The sequence below is a fragment of the Vipera ursinii genome (genome assembly GCF_947247035.1).
Source record: "Vipera ursinii genome assembly, chromosome: 2".
Classification (NCBI taxonomy): Eukaryota; Metazoa; Chordata; class Lepidosauria; order Squamata; family Viperidae; genus Vipera; species Vipera ursinii.
Window position 1 is genome coordinate 233,771,674 of NC_139513.1, and position 20,542 is coordinate 233,792,215.

The window sequence follows — 20,542 nt, forward strand, 5'->3', positions numbered from 1 at the left end:
GCCCTTTCCCGAAGGACTCAGGGTGGTTTACAGATGTTCATTTCCTATCTTTTAATATATAAAGCAAAAAGGTTTTCTTTCCCACTGCAAGTATGAAATTAGCACAACAAGACAGGGAAGGTCATCGTATTACCAGCTACTGCTACTAGGAAAGGTCATGATTGCACCTCCCTCATCTCAGCATTTTAAAAATGTCAGAAATGTGTTTTTCACATTAGATTATCCCACTGGTTCCAGTTTAAATGCTTCTCCTTCTTCACCTCAGCTGAATCACTGCAAGAGTAATAACTGTTTGTTTTCCTCTGAAATTTGTCAACCCTTTAAGATAGACCAAGTAAAAAAGGAGATACTATTGAAATTCCAGGAATGCTACCTCATTATTCATCATTGTTGTAGGGTGTAATAAGAAAGCTTGGCCAAGTTTTTCTTACACAAAAACAAAATCAAAGCAGTTTCTTTCTCACACTTCTTCTGTGCAACCTCTTCTCCAAGTTATCCTTAATATCTCTCTTTTCTTTTCTCTTTAATGGGTTTCTCAAAATACAGCTTTCCCAAATACAGCTTTATATTCCTTCACAGGAATGTAATAGATGGCTATAAGTAATTGAAAACTCTGTACTTGTCTTATCAGAAAATTGGATCAGTCTCTGAATGTAAAATGATCATCCACATAATATAAAAATCCTAGTTCAAATATAGACTGATTCTGAATTGACTGGAGTTTGGAAAAAAGTTCCATTAAAAAAACCTAAAATGTCTACATTGTTACTATTGTAAAAAACACAAATGCAGTTAGAAATTAGGAAAGCAATAAAACACAAAGCATCAGAATCCCAGTTTATATTGATGGTATCAACATTTGGCATACTGAATTACAAAAAATATTTGGAATATGGTGAGATATGTCCAAAGATTTCCATAATGAAAATTTAAACTGAAGGATTTATTTTCTTCAATCAAAATAGCTATCAAATATTAAACTATCAAAATAATTGTTAAATCTACAGGGACTTGTCCAGGAATTTAGGAAGAGTGAATGATATATCCAAAGCAGGGTGGATTTGATTTAAATCAAGTCAATTTAAACCATGATTTAAATCACTAGTAAAAAGGCTTGATTTAAATCAACTCGATTTAAATCATAATTTTTAAAGAGCAACTGTCATCTGTCCCACAGCAGCTCCTCCTCTGACCCACTGTTGACTCACCGACAGTCCCATTCACTTTAATGGGACAGCTGGTGATGCGGCAGTGACACAAGGATGAGGGGCATGGCGGGCAGCAGGTGAATGCATGCCCGCTAACAGGCGCTGCCATGAGGATCTAAAATGACAGGTGCTCTTTAAATGTAAGGACTCATTCTTGCTGATAATTAGAATCTTTAATATTATTTGCAAACAAAATGAAGGTTTCTTATTTAGAATAAGCTGTCAGGTTAGTAAAACACCAATACCAGAACCGATATTAGGTTAATCACACGTACTGTTTCCTGAAAATTAGACCTACTGCAAAAATAAGACCTACTGATTTTGTGGGCCCTACCCACAAAATAAGCCCTAGTTGGGACCCTGCCCACTGTCCCACCTCATTGCCACAATGGGGCAGGAGTGCATATTGCGCCGCTGCTGCCATGAGGGAAGGCAGGTGGGGGAGGAGGTGGAGCTACCCCACACCCACTTACTTCAGTGCCCCCCCCCCGGTCAGGCCATTCCTTGCTCAGTGACCTTCCCGTTCATCCCCTCCCAAGCCAGACTACCAATGCTACGGAGGATGAGTGAGATAGGCATGTTCCCCCTCTGCCATGTTGGGATAGGCCCTAACATGTCCCCCTCCAGCAGCAGCAAAGCCTTTCGCTCACTCCCCCCTGGCTCCATAGCATGACAGACCGGCTTGGGAGGGGAAAGTTGCTGAGCAAGGAATGGCCTGGCCGGTGGGGCCCTGAAGTAAGCAAGTGCGGGGCGCATGGGGCAGCTCCACTGGCCTTGCCTTGTTGTGATGGCAGTGGCATGATGTGCCGTGCATCTCCTGCTGCGAGTGGTCAGAGGGGGGGCTGGCAGCCACGCAGGCGCCTGCTAGACAGGACTGTTGGTGCCGCCAGAAAAAATATAAGACATCCCCCCAAAATAAGACCTAATGCCTCTTTTGGAGGCATATATAAGACCGGGTCTTACTTTCGGGGAAACACGATAGTTGAACTACTCAAATTCTTTTAATTATATCATTTAGAGCCTGATACAGATGCATTTTTCTTCAATCATAGTTTGTAGTGTACATAGATTTGCAAAACAATGAGATAAAAGAATATTCCTGAACTTTGTTTTATGATTTAACTCATGGTTACTGTGAAATTGTGTGAATGCGTCAATGCAGTGCATGTTATCTCAGCTTGCAAAGCTTGGATTCATTGAATGAGTTTACCAAAAATGTAAATATTGCAGAATATACAGCCTCATGCTGCATAACTAAGCTCCATTTCATGCTGAATAAACTAAATTATTAATGTATCTTAAATAGAAAACTATACTTAGATATTTTTACTCCAAAAGCATTTTAATAAATTTGATAAAAAAATCTGATTGAAATAAAAAAAATCAGATTTTTAAAAAATCATTATTATCCACCCGGATCCAAAGATTTCTACACTGCAATGAGAATTCATGTCATTACCATGAATACAGATGTAAAATTCAGGCAACATTTTATTCAAAGCTTATTAGAATTACAGCATTTTAACTCATGCCAGAAGTACAGCTTAATCATACACAGTAGAGAATTCTTGAACTTCCTTTTTTTTTTTAAATCCAACTTTTTACAAATGGTTATCTGGAGGGTTTTTTTGCCCAAAGATGTATTTTATACATAATTGGTAAAGCAGCTTGATTTGCCTATAGCTAGGCAGAATGTGTTTTAAGTAAGTACATATTTTCAATATGCATTCAGTGTAAATAAAATATTGAATTGGAGGAAAATGTTTGTGCATCATCAAACTAGGCCTTACTTTCATAGCTGGGCAACATAATCATAAATTTACTTCTACAATGGCTTCAACTGGATTCCATGAAGTGCAAATGTCTTTCTCTACTGCTAAATCAGATACAGAGAAAGCATCAAAGTTTACACTGATTTTCTAAATGCTTTAATATAACTTTAAATGTAGCCCAGAGGTCAAAGTTGAAGTGCTTTAAGGGTGACGGTTTCAGAAAAAACCTATCAATCCCCAAATAAAACTATGTCAAATGTATAAACTGCACTAACTATCTGGTTTTATAGCCATTTGCCAATATTAATATGTAATTCTAGGATATCAAAGTCTAGTTGGAACTAGGAAAGAACCATCTAATATTAGCTTGGATCATTGAAAAAAATATTTTTATAAATATCACTGATTTTATGTTCTTATGCCAGAAGCCTTGACTCTTCCTAAAATCATGTTAACCTATAATGCACTTGTACTCATTGTTTACACAGTTAGCAAGGCACACATCTGGCATATGATAAATTACTTAAAACTATTTCTAATGTATACCACTAGAACTTTTGTTTTCCTTTAAGTGATCAAAAGCACTAAGTGCTGTACTACATCTTCACTTAGGGAAAGAATATAGCCTAAACATCTCACACTTGTAACTACTGCTGAAAGCTACAATTAGTGAAAACAAACTTGGCATTTAAGTTTCAGGTAAAATAATAAGGTGGCATCACGCAAAAACAAAACAAAAAAACCCTATCTGCAGGAAAATGTTTTGAAGCAACATTTTAGTGTTTGCTAGTGAAATTCTAAAATATATTTAAAAACCAATGCTACCCTGTAAATATCTCCATGAACAAAACACAAATGCCATTGTTGCAGGTTTTAAGAGCAATGACCGAAACCCATACTTGATGTTATTACAATGCCTAGATTTTGCAAGAGTAATCACTCGATAATAGAAGAGTCCAACAATGTGCAAATATTCCTATATATATATATATATATATATATACTGGGAACACTAAGTGCTGCTCAACCAAAGACCTTTAAGGTATCTATCCATAAAAGCTAAGTCAGCCTCCATGTCAGCAGTCACAGAGAAGATTCTAAATGAAATTCAACTATTCTGCTGTAAAATTAAGACATTCTAGCATACATCAGTAATATTAGATAAAATATCTTCAAAACAGCATGGGTACATCACTGATTACATCCAATTTTTTAAAAAATCTATTAATTTTCTTTGAATGTATGTACCATTATTCCCATACAGGTTCAGAAAGTGCTTCCTGTAAGAACTGAAACAAAGGCATCCCAACTTTAAACACTGTTTTTATGGAAGCAAATTTCACTGGTTGCAGTGACTTACTTCCATGTAACTGTGATTAAAAGCACCCTAACCTTGCAAATCTAGCTTTCTGTAAGATGATCATGTTACACACTGCATCATATACTCTCCTATTTACAAAATACTTTAAAAGCTTTACCATATAAAAAGTGCAATTCTTTTACCCTATTTTCTAGGGTAACAACATTCTTCATAAAATTCTACATAATAGCAGCCTATGGAAGCCAATAAGGTGCTTAGCTTATGCCAGAAGCTAACTGGTTTAAATAACAAAATTCAGTACATTTTGTTAATCCACACTCCAGGTCTTCTATTACTGTCGCAGTGGGGCTCCAGCCAAGTTGGCAAGCTCAATGAGCGCCAGTGCCCCATGTAAGCGTTCACGCTGTTCTTGAAGGCGGCTACAAAGGGATGAGTGAGCAGTATTTTTTTCTTCTTCTTCCTCATCCTCAGACTGAAGATATTCCATGGGATCCTGCTGCTCCTGGTCAGGCTTATGAATAGATTTATTTTTCAATATAGGAGTGCGTTGTTCTCTCATTTCCCAATACCTGTTAATAAAGATAAAACTGAGCATTAGAAAACCATTACTGAAATATTACAATCAACTAGTTCCCAAATTAAGACAAAAATGCCTTGAGGTAATAATAGGAAGCTTTTATTAGCATCCTGGCTATGGTTGCACAGAATACAGAACTGTTGGTTAACAAGTGACTGTCCAATCTCTCTCAATTATTAATGTTGCATTTTACATAAATACGTACTTTGTCAGCCATTCAGCAACAGCTTTGTTGTCTGCAGTTTGCTTTTTGTTCAGTCTGTCTGTAGGTTCTTCTCGTCTTAATTTTGCATATGGATGCTTGGGGCAATGGCGGTTTGCATGTGTGAATCTGCTTATACATCCTTAATTGAAGAAAGTATCAGTCAGAAATATAGTTAGCCTAGCCTCCCCCCAAACAAAAACATATGAAGAATGTCTGTCCCTAGTTAATTTGATTTCCGAAGGAACACAGAAAAGTGAGATTACCCTTGAATCTGCCCCTTGCCAATTTATGCTGTAATTTTTTAAAAAAACTATATTGCTTAGAGGCTATCATGTTTTTCCAAGCTATTCATGGCTAAACATAGGATACCTAGATCTAGTAAAATAAGATGAAAATTGGGAAATTTTGTTGGCTTATTTTCATGATTGTTATTCATTGACGTTTGAACAAAAGCAATTTTCTCATAACTCACCATTTTCTGCACAGACAAAAGGCTTCTCTCCTGTATGGAGACGCTGATGTGTTTTAAGTTGCCCACTCTGAACAAAAGCTTTCCCACACTCTGGGTAATCACACAAATAAGGTCTTTCACCTAAGGGGAAAAAATTAAAAAATAATCTTTTGAGCTTCTTCCAGGAATTTCTTGCATAAAATATACTAAGTTCTTATTTTGCTAAAATCTGCCTGAGGTATGTTACAGATAAGACCTCAACTTACAAACATTTAATGGCAGTTCAAAGTTATGACTGCTGGAAAAACCCACCTATGACCTGTCCTCAAAATTACAATTGGTGTACTGCCTTTCCAGTCACGTGATCGCAATTTGGGTACTTGGCAACAAGCTCATATTTATGATAGTGGTCTACAATCTCCCTCACTTCTCACAAGCAGTCATTTGGGGAAGCCAGATTTGCCTACTAAGTGTGCAATTCACTTAATGGGACTCAACATGATAAAAATGGTTGTAAAAATGAGTCTACTCATGTGATGACTTGCTCACTGACCACATCTTTTACTGACCAAAATTCTGGTCCCAATTGTGGTTATAAATTGAGGATTATCTGTACTATTTTTTAACTCTTTTCATTAGTTTGAAAGGATGCTAAAAAATTGAGACAGCTCAACTAAAGGTTTTTTTTTGCAAGTATGCTGTTAAGTTCATTTTCTAATCTGGACCATTTAAAGACTTTTTCTGTAAAACAAACTTCCTATCACAACCTCTTGAAAAATTGTTGCATTTATATACAAAGATTTCTTAGTAAGAGATAAAATTCCAAATTAAACTTTAAGGAGTGAACAGAATAAATTTCATGAAAATTAAGCACATGCATTTAGTCTAAAAATTAAATATATATTAAGCACAGCATTATTCGTTATATTACTATAGTGTTTATAAGCAGCTAGCTCTTTAGTAGCTGAAAATTTTAAGGAACTAAGAAGAAACTCATGGAATTATTGCTTCTCCCTATAGATGGGAAAACACAATCCACATGACACCCTAATCCCAATTCACATTATTTCAAAGCAAATAACTTCTCATCTATGATTGTTCACGGACAAGTCCCACCTTATTCAAAATCTGAGGGTTGCAGCATGTCCAGAATTAAGTTGCTGCAAAATTGCCATTGCATGACAAATCATTCTAAAGTAGTCAGTCTAATAAGATATATTGTTTATCCAGTCCACTTACCAGTATGTGTTCTTTTGTGTGCCTGCAAAGACTTCTCTCTTGGGAAAACTCTGTTGCAGACATTACAACGTATTCTGCTAGATGAATGCTCTCCCTCACTTATTAGATCTCGGACTGTCTCTGCTCTTGGTCGACCTCTTCTAATCCCATCCTAGTAAATTAACAAGTCTATTATTTATTTTATTGGATTTGTATACTGCCCTATTCCCGTAGGACTCAGGGCGGTTTACAGGGCAGTTAAAACCATGAATACAAAAAATTAAAAACAAAACAATTAAATTAAATTCAAGCCCCAAGAGTAAATCTAAAACCCAGTTAAATTAACAACCCCACAGTCTGGACCAAACAGATCGAAGAGCCAAGTTTTCAGGTCCTGGCGAAATGAGTGAAGGTCGGGGGCAGTCCTAAGTTCTGTGGGTAGTTGGTTCCATAGGGCAGGCGCACCCACAGAGAACGCCCTTCCCCTGGGAATAACCCACTGGCAGGCATTCATTAACCGCATTCATTAACCGGCGGTACCCTGAGAAGGCCCTCCCTGTGGGGGCGCACAGGACGATGGGAAGATGATGCCAGCAGCAGGTGTTCCCTTAGATAGTCCGGACCCAAGCCATTTAGGGCTTTATAGGTCATTACCAGCATTAACAATCTACAACAATGATTTTTGTTTCTCAAAGTACTATGCAGAAAGCGGATGGGTGTGTGTGTGCGATTGAGAAGAAAAGATATGCCTTAAGCCATAAAGAGCTAGTGAGAGCATTAATGTGGGCTGCGCTCCTAACTCAGGGGATTCTTATTCGTGGAAGGCACTGCACATATAAACCTACTTTAGTCCTTGTGATGCTAAAGAATCTGAGGCCCCTTGACACAGTACTGTTTTACATAAGATGCTTTTCAGATAAAATAAAATGTAATAAAATAAGGGAACTCTGGTCAAGATGACACTGTTTTTTGTTGTGTCCCCCCCTATTTCTTCAGAGGGAATGTTCAGGGGGCGGCAACTACCGCACCTTTTAATTATCCTATAGGACAGGGCTCTTCAAACTTGGCCCTTTTATGACTTGTGGACTTCAACTCCCAGAATTCCTCAGCCAGCAAAGCTGGCTGAGGAATTCTGGGAGTTGAAGTCCACAAGTCATAAAAGGGCCAAGTTTGAAGAGCCCTGCTATAGGAGAAAGCGCACCCACCCAGAATTAAAGAGCTCGTGAAAACTGAGGGAAAATAACCGCAAACACCAGCTGCCTGCAATTAGCGCAGGTTCGCATCCCACCAGGCTGAAGGTTGACTCAGCCTTCCATCCTTCCGAGGTAGGTAAAATGAGGACCCAGATTGTTTGGGGGCAATTAAGCTGACTTTGTAATAATGCCGCTTGGGGTGTGTGTGTGAAAGCCCTAACAAGCAGGCATATACATAGAATGAAGGCTACTGCTAAGCTTGTAAGCCGCCCTGAGTCTTCGGAGAAGGGCGGGATATAAATGGAATTAAAATAAAATAAAAATAAAATAAAGACCAAGGGGGAGGAGGAGGAGGGGGGGCAAAGGCGCGAGCAGCGCGCGCGCGCGTCACCTGCCTCGCCGGAGCGCCTTGCGCGCGCCCGACATTTAAAGAAAAGGAGGTTTTTGGCGCGCGGAGGTGTCGTCATTGAGGGTGAATCACCCGCGGAAATGACTTAAACTGCAACCCCGCGAGGCACTCGGGAGCGAGGGGCGGGGGCCCCCGGACTCCAAATAAGGTTCCTTTTAAACCGAAGCCCTTTCTCTCAACCGTCGCTGCCCGCGCTGTCCTTCCCCACATCCCGCCGCCTCTCGGGCTCGCTCACCCTCAAGTGCCCGTTGCTCCCAGTCCCGCTGTCAGGGCTGCCCGCTTCTTCGTCGTCTCCGGTGGAGCGCTCAACCGCACTTCGGAGCCCGTCGCCGTTGCCTCCTCCCTCGCGGAGCGGCTGAGATGCGGCGGGCGGAGGACTGAGGGTGACGTTGTGCGCATTTTCCCCCCAGCGCCATGGGTAGACCATGAAGTCGCTGAAGCCCGGGCTGGTAGGGATGGGTGGCGGCGGCGGCACGGGCACGCGGGCGGGATCCTCTCCGCTGGCGAGCGGCGGCTTGACTGGGGTGGTTTTGATTACCGAGACCAAGACGCGCTTCGGGGAGCTTCCCGAACACACGATAACAGGAGGCGGCCCCGGCAGCTCAGACATGCCGCGTCGGTCCGAGATTCTTGCTTCTCGATCCGCGGTTGTCGTTACCTCCTGTACCCCCCGCGGGTGGTTTTCTTAGTTTTTCCTTTGGTGGCCGAAAAGGAACGCCTCAGGTGTGCATGATAGGAAGGCTCCTTCGTGGAGAGGCCAACCCCGTGCAGTCTCTGCCCGGCTTTCTGAAGCAACCGCGGCTCCTCACCAGCAGCAGCAGCAGCAGCCGTAACCGCGACCACCGCTACCGAGCCCTAGACTTTCCCGCGTTACATTTCGCGCCTGGGCGGAACCAATCGCCGAATCGGCTGTAGACGTCATTGGAGTGACAGACTCTTCCAGCCAATAATTAAGAAAGGCAGCGCCTACCGCCTTCAGTCCAAAGGCGGACCGCTTAGAAAAAATACACTCTGGGTGTGGCTTCGGGGTGTACGGGTTCCTCCATTGGCTAACATTTTATGACAATAGCCAACAGAATTCGAAAGTCGTCTGGGAGGGTGGGTCGCCGGTATTCATCAAAGCCGGCCTCCATCTTTCCTCATGCGAGCGGTTTGGTTATGAGCGGTAGGACTGGGCTGGAGAGAGCGTCTCTTTTGGTGGTAGTGAAATCTATTACAAACATATTTTTGCAGCATACGTTTGGATCCAGCCTTTGGTAAAAATCTGCTCAAGCTCAACTTTCAAGGCGCGCTTTGCAGGGTACCATGTGATCCCTTTTATCATGTGATGCATTTAAAGAGCAGAGTGCGGGAACAGTAAACACGAATTGCAACTTCAGAAGCTGTTCGGTTTACGAGAAAAGCCGAGTATCTGAAAAACGCTGGAGCGAAGTCTTCCGAGTAAACAGTACAGATGTGCTCTGATCTTGAAATCTGCCCACGAGCCCTTAAGGTTATCCGGACTTGTGAGAGGTTTGACATCCTTTTGGCTCAGCTATCCACACTTACCCTTTTCTCATCCAGGCATTTTTAAATGTCTTTGTCCAGAATGTGTCGATATCTGAAATAAGATCTAGCCATGCTGACACATGCCCTGGTTATGTAAAAATTGGATCATTGGAATGTGTTCTATTTGGTGCCGCTTTTGAGGAATGTTTGGAAACTGCAGTTCAGTCAGAATAAAAACAGTTGAAAGTCTGGTTGGGTGACTGCAAGATCATATTAAAAGTTTGCCTTGCCAACACTCATGATTACTTACCGTATTTTTTGGCGTATAAAACGACTTTTTAACCCATGAAAATCTTCTCAAAAGTTGGGGGGTTGTCTTATACGCCGGAAAAAAAACCAAATCAGTCGAGCGTCCCTGTTCTTGCAAAGCCGGGCCGCCCCGCGCAACCGAGCTATCTCCGGCGCGGCTCCGGGACACGGCTGGGCGGGAGCGTTGGGCGGCTCTCCCCACGCAAAGGCGGCGCTGCCCGTCGGCTCTTGGCCCAAGGGGAGGGCCTCGCGCCCGCCGGACTCACCTGTCAACAGCACCGCTCCCCCCCGCGGGGATGCGCTTCCGCCAGGCGGTGCTGGCCGAGACGAGCCAGCAGGCAGCCGCCGTGAACGCAGCGCTGAGGGGCAGCGGCAGGACGGCCTGGCCCAGCGCCTGCAGGACAGCCAGCAGCCCCATGTGCAGCAGCAGCCGCTGGCTCAGCAACAGGTCTGAGCGCAGGAGCCGCACTGCCAGGCTGCCCAGGAAAAGCAGCCACACCGAGACCCCACACCGAGAGGCTGCACGCCCAGTCCAGCTCCATGAGGGGTAGGGCGGGAAGCCGGCCGGGAAGAGGGACTGGGAGGCCGGGCCGAGCACGCCTCGGCCGACAGTGAGAGGGAAGCGGCACGAGTTCTAAAAAAGCCTGCGGGCAGAGCTGCCCCGCCCTGCGCCCAATGGGAGAAGTTCAAGGCGTGGGGGGGGGGAAGCAGGAGGGGCGCCGGCCTTGAAAATCTTAAAAGTCGGGGGTCGTCTTATACGCCGGGTCGTCTTATACGCCGGAAAATACGGTAGCTGCTTTGGAATAGCTTCCGTTTTTATAATGATTTGAAGCCATAATGAATTATCCTGAACATTTTATTGATATCCTTTCTCACATTAATCCTGCTGCTCTCTACTATTGGGTGAAAAGGCTTTGTTTTTCCTAACAAGATAGAAAGATTAACACTGTATTGCTAGACCCATCTTATTCTACCATTTTATTTTTCATACTGGCCAATCATGACTTAGGGTTGCTTGAAAGCAGGAGATGGAGACTTACCACTTGTTGTTCTTCAGTTGATTTTGGAAGCATGCTGAAGTGTCTGCAGAGAAATAAAAATAGTAGTCATAACTGTACAGTTGTAATCTTGCCCCTTATGTATGTGTACTCCAAACTGGGGATAACAATGAGTCTTCAATATTAATAAAATACACTGTAAAGACTGCAACAGCCACAAAAAGGCAGAAGACTAGCAGGCCGCAACTATGAACGCCAATCAGAAGTTAGACAACATGAAAACTTATAAACAGGCATAATCATAGTTTCAAATGGGAAACAGTAAGCATCCTAAACCAAGTCCAAAAATGCTAGAGAATTCCTGTAAGCCTGGCACTTGGACAATTCAGCCATCAACAGCACAGATAAATAACATCTACATAATGTTCAAAAGACAATCCAAAAGCTAAAAAAAGAAAGACCAAAGCATTTCATCAGCAATCAAAACCCTATGAGCAGAGATTAACACCAACATTAACAGACCAACAATCAAGAAGCAAACAATATCCCAGTCAAGGGACTACCAATTCAGACAAACAAGCTAACAGTAAACAAAAGCCCAATCAAGGAACCATCAACACCATTTCCATCAAAACTGTCAGGCAAGCCATTACTACTGTGTATCCCTGAAAGTAAGCCCTATCCCAAAAATAAGCCCTAGTTTTGGGGAGAGGCATACACCTAAAAAACAAGTGGGGGTGGGGGGTTGGAGCTGCCCCAAGTGCCCCATACCCACTTACCAGGCCTCGCATGAATTGACAGCTGCCTATTCTCACCAGCTTATTTCCTCTGCGGTGACTCCCAGTCTGCATTTTGCAGTCAGAGGCCTTTCCGGAAAGCAGCCAAGATTCAATCCGTAGCTTGGTTCTTGGCTGCATAGGCCTTCCGGAATGGCCTCTGACTGTAAAATGCAGGCCAGAGCTCCATTCTCTGCTTCAGAATGAAGCTGTTACTTCAGCTGCAGAAGAAGTGGGCTGGCTGGATGGGCTGTCGGTGCCACCACCACGAAGTGAGTGCAAAAGACATCCCTTGGAAATAAGACCAGATGCCTCCTTTGGAGGCAAAAAAGAAAAAAGAAAAAAAGACTGGATCTTATTTTTTGGGAAACATCATATATAAGATGAGAGCAAACCTCATTCCCCACTAGCACTGATGATGATGTTATCTAGTTTGGTAATGAAATGTCTGCAGGAAAACAGTTCAGAGCATCAAAGACCACACATTAATAAATCTACAGGTCATTACAATGATGAAGAAATCATGTGTATTGCTTTGTACTTGATTTCAGATGCAAGTTGGTAGATCAGGGGTGTCAAACTGCTGGCCCACAGGCTAGATGCATCATAGTGAAACTGCCCACCCCATTGCCAGCAATGGCAAAAAAGTCACAATAGGTCACGACAAGTCCTATTGTGAGTTTGACACCCCTGAGGTAGATCATGTACGTTGTCATGCCATGAAAACACATTTCTTCACTCTACCCCTCCAATCTGCCTGTGCCTCTGTTGATAATTTTCCAGCTTGTCCCTTTTGTTCAGGAAGGTGCATATATGTATGTGTGTGTGTTTCTATTTTTTATATTATGATTTTGGTTGCAGATAACTGCTGTGACATGTTAACCTCAGAAGAACAGAATCTAAATATTATATAATCTCAGTTTAAGGTAAAGGTAAAGGTAAAGTTTCCCCCGCACATGCGTGCTAGTCGTTTCCGACTCTAGGGGCCGGTGCTCATCTCCGTTTCAAAGCCGAAGAGCCAGCGCTTGTCCGAGGACGTCTCCGTGGTCATGTGGCCGGCATGACTAGACGCCAAAGGCGCACGGAACGCTGTTACCTTCCCACCGGAGTGGTCCCTATTTTTCTACTTGCATTTTTACGTGCTTTCGAACTGCTAGGTTGGCAGAAGCTGGGACGAGTAACAGGTGCTCACTCTGTTACGCGGCACTCGGGATTCGACCCGCCAAACTGCCGACCTTCTGATCGACAAGCTCAGCGTCCTAACCCACTGAGCCACCGCGTCCCTTTCAATCTCAGTTTAATACACCATAATTTGACATACTTGAGGTATAATGGACACATTCCAAATATTAGAGAAATTCTATCAACTAGCATTTTTAATGCTTCTGGGAAGATCAAGGGAATGGGTGTGTCAGTGGGAAGATTCAAATTAGTAAAGCAAGTGAAAAGATTGTGTTGATAGGTGCAGTCATATATGCTGCCATGATGATGCAATAGCAGTGGGAAGGTGCTTTCGTTAACTCTCATTCACAATCTAGTGAAGTGACTTAGGCATGATTTTGTAGAGTTTGACAAGTCTTTTCTGTTCCCTAAGAACAAAAAAGTTGATTCTTCCTGGCTGTTGCCATAGCAATTGACGGAGGTGCTGGACAAGATGGCAACTATAAAACCAAGTCTTGATTTGGGAGAGCCAGGAAGTCTGATGCATACTTTTACACACATGCAGAATGATTATGAATTTAGGAAGCATGCACAAAAGTATCTTTAAATTTAATGGAAACCCTTTCCTCTCAACAAGTTTTCAAATTGAGGCTTAACTGTATAAATCAATAAATCTCATCGAAGCTGGTTGGCATAATAAAAGAGAAGATATTTGGCTTAAGTATCTAACTGATCTTGTCTGATCTCAAAAAGCTAAGCGAAGTCAGAGCTGGTTAATAATTAAACATATGACTAAAAGGAAATGTTAGTGTTGTAGGATAAACAGGTATCTATCTATCAATTGATCAAACCTGGGAAAAGGGAATATAAGCCTCTTCAATATTGCCAAGGAAAATACATGGGCATGTGTACAGTATTGTTGCCATAATATCCATCCATATCTCTCTCTCTCTCTCTCTCTCTCTCTCTCTCTCTCTCTCTCTATATATATATATATATATATATATATATATATATATATATATATATATATATATATATATATGGAAAATTAAGCTCACTGTATGTTTTCAATATAATTTCAAATAAAAAGATCATGTGGCTAAAATGTTATTGAATATTTCTTGCTGAAATGTTTTTGATTAGTTTGAGGAAGGATATAGATTCTACTTTGCCAATGTAACAATAGAGAAGTCCTAAAGCAAAAACCTGAAACAGCAACAGCATAGTAATTTAGTAAGATTCACTTAACAGTGAGATGTATGGCATATCAGCTTGCATAAAACTATGTTTTAAATCAATCTTACTCTAACTTTAACATTGGTACTTGTATTTTTTTTGCTCTTCCCACTTGCACATTAATATAATGTTCATATGTGCATGGAGTCAGGGTGCAGTGTAAAGACTTTTAACTAAAACCAGAGAAATTGAAAATCAATAGAAGAGAACATTTGTAGCTCAGAGCTGAAATGATACCACCTAGTTTGGGTAATAAAGGGTTTGCAAAGAGAATAACCAGGTTCAGAGAGTACCAGTGAACCATCAAAGTCAAATTCAGTCATTGGACCAGTCACAGCTTCTTCATTTAGAGTAATTAATAGATGTTTCAGTTTAGATTCAGTGTAGCATAGGAGTCAAGCAGCACTCAAATTCTTTTCTCCCTAGAGGGAACTTTGATAATACGGTATACTACAAAAAAAAAATCCTAATAACTCCAGGCTCTACCACGTGACGCCACAGACGCTCTACGTCATCGATCAGCGGCGTGGGAAATAGTTGAGAGGTGGGGATCCCGTGTTTATTTTGCTAGATTGAGGCAGAATTCCGGATGCTGATTGGTCAATGACTCTACACGTTTGTGAGGCTGATTATTGGGTAGGGCGATAAAAAGCGGAGCTGGGGATTGGTTGACCAGGCAAGGGTTGGAGGTATTGCTGGCGCGTCGATTGGTAGTGCAGTCGGACGGGGCGGGCGAGTGGTCATGGCGTGGTTACTTGGGCCGTGTTGAGGAGAGCTTTGCTTCCTTCTGTCGCATTCGGGAAGGGGCGGGTGGTGCTGCGGTGGCTGACGGCACCCCGACAATGAAAGGCGCGCTGGCCAGCCCCGTGGCCGCCGCCACGACTATGCAGGAGAGCTTTGGCTGTGCCGTCGCCAACCGCTTCCACCAGCTGCTCGACGACGAATCCGACCCTTTCGACATCCTCCGGGAGGCAGAGCAGCGCAAGCGACAGAGCAAGAAGCGCGAAGAAGCGGCTTTTTCAACCGGCAGAAAACCCGGCCCCGGAGCTGCCGCCACCGCTGTCAAAAGAGAATCCCAGAAGGAGCGAAAAGGCTCCCCGTTCTTGCAATCGGAGAGCCCCCCAGCACCCGGTATGAAGCGGGAGGGGGGGGGGGCTTGCGCGGACCAGGAATGGGATCCGCAGTTGATATTGCCGGGGAGTGGGAAAGTGGCCAGTGGTGCAGACCCGAATTCGGCTGGCTTGCTTTGATTGAAATAAGCCTGCTTTGATCTCTTCCCCTTGCCCGTAGAGTCGGTGACTCGCATTGCAGCATTAGAGAGCGCCTTTCCCCAGCAAATCTCGTTAAGGTAAATGAGCGACGACCCGCAGGCTTACACGGACGGACATTTGCTTCAGGGCACGCTTACGTTGGGCGTTCATTCAAGCAGTCTGCTTCAAAGCGATGCGAGCAAGGAATTAACTAGAATCAGTTTACGAGTTATTAGAAGTCTTGGAGACGGGCAGTCGCCGTTTGGATCGAGGCTTGAGCTCGCGCCGGTCCTGTCCCTTTGCAGACCCGGACGCACGTGCGCTCTTCCCTCCCTTTCTGCTTTTCCGTCGTCGGAGCTTCTCGCCTGAAAATACCGCCAACGGAACCGTGGGAGCTTCCTGGCTTGGAGTGGAAGGGACGCGGGCGGAGCAGCCACCTGCTGGCCTTGCCCTAGCTCAGGGGTCGGCAACCTCGGCTCTTTTATGACTCGTGGACTTCAACTCCCAGAATTCCTGAGCCAACATAGCTGGCTCAGGAATTCTGGGAGTTGAAGTCCACGAGTCATAAAAGAGCCGAGGTTGCCGACCCCTGCCCTAGCTCGTAGTTCCTCTCTGGGCGGGCCGGGCGGGTTATCCGCGTAAAGGCGCGAGCTATTGTGGCGTCTGGCCAATATATATATTTATATATATATTTTCCAGTGGCGTTTACCGCAGGTGGTGCAGGTGCTGAAAGCAAAGGGCGGCTCTAACACGCCGTTGTGCTCGGCCTTCGCCTTCAGATGTAATTAACCGGGCTAGTCGGCGCCAACAGATAGCGAAGCCTTCCCCGCCCATCGCTTCCTCAGCGGAAAGGCGCTTTCCACCGAGCTGGCTTGGCTCTTTTCAAGACGCGTGTACATATATATGAACTGGCTGGGGTGGCCCGCAGCCTTAAACCCAACCGGATATGTGACATCGTCTTAATTTAGTGGAAACCATTTTAACACGCTTTGATGGTTTTTTTGTTTTGAAATGACATTCATGCAAGTGAAGATTCATACATTAATTGAATCATTGTTTAAAACTTTCCGGTCTTGCAGAGCCTTCCCTAACCTTCTCTCACTGGTCTTTCCTTGTTCCAGCGGATTATCCTTAAAAAATAAGTGTATGACTGAAACAGGTTAAAGGGAGACAAGCAGACGGATGTGTGCCATGACAAATATGCCAGAAGTTTTTTCTTGCACTGTTAATTATAATGAAGCATAGTGCTATCTGGACCAATAAAATCCATAAGTATTTATTACTGTATCCAGACGCCACTGGCTTGAACCTGAATTACTGTACTAGTAGTGTTTTGAGTGTCGTAGGAACCACAGAAATGAGTGGTATTTTATATATGCATACACACTTTTAACTTTCAGAGATATTGCCAAGCAGAAAGATGAGGTCTCTATAGATGTTTATAGTTCTACAGTATATGAGGTACTACAGTAGTGGTTTCAAAATGCCACAGTTCTTAGTTCTTATGGCACTCTTAGGACTCTCCTGATACATAGAGGATGGCAATAGCTAGCGAAATTAAAAGATGCACTGATAAACTGAAGTGAAGAATCCCAGAAACTTTGCTTTTAGAAGTAAGGAACTGTGTGCTGCCTGTCCTCCTACAAAAATTGTTTTATTATGGCAGCACTGATTTTCTGTCACAGAATTATAAAAATTTGTAGGGCTGTTTGGATTTGATAGGGAAAAGATGGTTCTGAGGGTTTGTTGCTATAAGACCTCAATACTTACATTATATTAGTATTCCATCTTTTATATTGTATATATACATATATAAGACATACCTAATATTCCTGCCTCCTGTTTTACCCACAGCAATAACAACCCTGTGCGGTGGGTTAAGCTGAGAGAGAGAGTGACCCAAAGTCACCCAACCAACTTTCGTGGCTAAAGGAGGCCTAGAATCCTCAGTCACCTGGTTTCTAGGCCAGCACCTTAACCATCACACTAAACTGGTTGTATATAGTAGACCCAATGACAGCTGCTTTAAGGAATTGCAGACAGATGAGACATCTGCACCCTCAGGCAATCCAAATGGCCTTTTATCCTTTAAATTTCAACTTCAACAAAGCTCTAGTGAGTTTCATGACTGTGGAAATTAAGTTGCGGTATATTTGTTCTTATATCTCTGGGTATTGAGCAAAAGCTAAAATGAACAAGTAAGGAATAAGAACACAGACTTCTCTTTAAGATATGAGCACATTAAGCCACAGTATCTTCCCCAAGTCAGCAGAACTCCATATTTTCCCAGTCATTGTCTGACCATCGTTTGAATAGCATATGGATATTTGGCTCCCTAGGAACAAAGTTTGTGATCCTTACAACAAAGTGAAGGCTTCATAAAGCCTCTCCAGCATCACCTTTGTGGCTTTCAGAGTCTATAAAATGCACAAGACTAAAGTTTAGAAGGGTGTCCAACCTTGGCAACTTTTAAGACTTGTGGACTTCAACTGGTTGGCTGGGGAAGTTGCCAAGTTTGCACATCCCTGGATGTATGTGTGTGTGTGTGTGGGGGGGGGGTAGTTGAAAGGGGTAAAATTGATGTTTTTAAGGCAGAAACAGATTGAAGGTTGCTCAGCCAATCCTACAAAAGAGCTAATGACTGATAAGCAGTAGCAGTAGCAGTAGCTTCCGGGAGAAGGGCGGTATATAAATTTAATAATAATAATAACTCCTATCGGACAATCTAGTTCATTCTTTATCTTTGAAAGCTAATTAGCTAATGTAAAGGACTTATAAAGTCTTTTATATGGGTTTAATTCAGGTTTAATTCAGCATTCATTAAATGTACAAGTTGATAACTTCCTGTAGTAGAATCTATTACTTTGCTACAACATATTTTCTGATGATCCTGTGAAGAGGTATGCAAATCTAATTGTTTTGATTTGGCAAATTTGTGTAATTGTATTCTCAAGCCTGTATTATTTGGCAATTCATGAATTTTTCACAAACTTTTGCAGGGCGGTCAGTCTAAATAACTCATCAAGTACTTACATTTGTTTCTATTCTTTAAGAATTCTCAAATCCTAACTGGTACAAAGTACTTACTTCCCTGTCACAAATTATCTTACTTTTCCCACAGGTAATGTGAAAATTCAAAGACAAAGCCATTTTGTCTCCAAAGTCATTTTGGGTTTATAAAAATGTACACTATGTCACATGCACATATAATTCCTTTATTTTCTAGTGTAAGATGTTTTACTGCTCTTGGTTTCCAAATTGAAACCATCTATCAAAGATGAGGAAGATTGAGTTTCTTCTACATAATGAAGAACATCGGTTGATTTGCTCTTATTTTTCCTTAGCTTGTAAAATTGCTTTTGATATATCTGTTTTTTCTCAGAAATTAACTTGAGAAACAGTGTGTGTGTGTGTGTGTGTGTATGTATAAGTATACACATGAAAAGAAAATATAATATTTTTTAAATGGATGTTTTGATGAAGTTCGGTTTAAATTTTATTTATTTATATTCCACCTTTATTATTATAAATAACTCAAAGTAGCGAACATTCCTAATACTTCCTCCTCCTCCTATTTTCTCCACAGCAACCACCCTTTGAGATGAGTTGGGATGAGAGACAATAACTGGCCCAAAGTCACCCAGCTGGCTTTCATGACTAAGGCGAGATTTTAACTCACAGTCTGCTGGTATCTAGGTTTTCTAGGGTTTCATATTATTCTCTGTAATATAAAATTTATAGGGCTTATATTTCCAAGTAGATGCAAGGATGTTTTCATAAATATAAATGATCCTTCATGGATTAGAAGTGTTCAATTTATATGCAAATGTTGATATTTTGTTATTTCATCCTTCATGTAAATATTTATTTATGACAAAACTTATATCCCACCTCATGTGATAGATTCAGTGTGGCTCATAGTCATCAAAACAGTATGTTAAAATAACTATAGTGAACATTAGTATTTAAATAGAATTCGCTGAAAAAAGAAGAAAAAAAGAAACTAATGCTAAAACTAATAATTGTAAGCTTGCTTCTTATATTTAATGTCAGCATATTTTAATTATAATTGATAACATAATTCTGATACCGTTCTATCATTTAGTTTTAAAATATATTGTTCACTCTGTAGCAAATGGCCTGCTCAATATAACAGAATCTTCTGTTACATAGCACTAGATCAGGATACAGCTGTGTTCATTGAACCTAAATTGTAAATAAGATGAAAATTAACTCCACAGAATGCAAAAAGATATTAGAAGTAGACTTTAATACAAATATAGCAAATTTATATGAAGATTAAAAATCCAGAGAATAAAAAGATAGAACAGAAGCATTTGGCAGATCTGTTTAAAGGTTATTTCATAACGTGATTCCATATACTCATTGATATACTTTGTCAAGCTGTATAAAATACTGCAATCATAACTAGAGCTCATTAATGGGTTATTCTTAAAGTAATATTAAGAAATGGCCGAGCAGATGTACTTCAATCTGTGGAACAGGGTTTCTGATGACCTGATAAATATATGATAAATATTATTTAGCTTAATTGGATAATTTCTAGATTTCATCTCCTAGAATTTTGTGGCAAACCTACACTGGCTAGGAATTCTTGGAATTGGAAGTACATGCTTTTAGAAGTTCCCAACTCTGGAAAACAGTTTTAGAGTTAAATTATGAAGAGTTTTATATGGAAGTTACTGAAGGTGATGCAGTATTTGTATGATGTGCTATAATGATCAGCAATTAAGAAAACCACTGAGAAATGTGGGAGAATTAATAGGATCTTTTCCATGTTCTTTTCCTGTGATATACTGTAGATCATTGCACAGGGCAACTAAGATAGTTCTGATTATAAAATTAGGATTTTTAAATAAATGCAAACATAGTTTTTATTCAGTAATACTTCAGTTTGATTAGCAGATACAAACTATTTTCTTGCACTGAAATAATTTTTATTGAAG

At 41.7% G+C, this 20,542-nt stretch overlaps 2 protein-coding genes across 2 annotated transcripts in view; one reads left to right on the forward strand and one right to left on the reverse strand.

Moving 5' to 3' along the window:
- Positions 1-4,330: 4,330 nt before the first annotated feature.
- On the reverse strand, positions 4,331-9,075 carry ZNF367 (zinc finger protein 367). Its single transcript, XM_083352152.1, has 5 exons — positions 8,590-9,075; positions 6,774-6,924; positions 5,556-5,675; positions 5,084-5,222; positions 4,331-4,870 (listed from the first exon to the last, which is right to left on the reverse strand). The coding sequence occupies exons 1-5, from the start codon at positions 8,962-8,964 to the stop codon at positions 4,633-4,635; spliced, it is 1,023 nt and encodes a 340-aa protein (XP_083208278.1). The 5' UTR covers positions 8,965-9,075; the 3' UTR covers positions 4,331-4,632.
- A 5,978-nt stretch (positions 9,076-15,053) lies between these two features.
- Positions 15,054-20,542, forward strand: part of HABP4 (hyaluronan binding protein 4) — a 29,026-nt gene continuing 23,537 nt past the window's right edge. Inside the window, exon 1 of the mRNA XM_083351995.1 lies at positions 15,054-15,456. Within this exon, the coding sequence (XP_083208121.1) occupies positions 15,168-15,456 (289 nt within the window). The 5' untranslated portion in view covers positions 15,054-15,167. The remainder of the gene's footprint in view (positions 15,457-20,542) is intronic.

Bases quoted from the DNA above. Each gene is read 5' to 3' on its own strand.
- ZNF367 (XM_083352152.1), bottom strand. From the start codon at position 8,964: ATGTCTGAGCTGCCGGGGCCGCCTCCTGTTATCGTGTGTTCGGGAAGC. The intron at 6,925-8,589 runs GTGAGCGAGCCC...TTAATTTACTAG, and splicing joins GGAGCAACGGGCACTTGAGG to GATGGGATTAGAAGAGGTCG. The intron at 5,223-5,555 runs GTGAGTTATGAG...TCTTCAATTAAG, and splicing joins TTTTGTCTGTGCAGAAAATG to GATGTATAAGCAGATTCACA.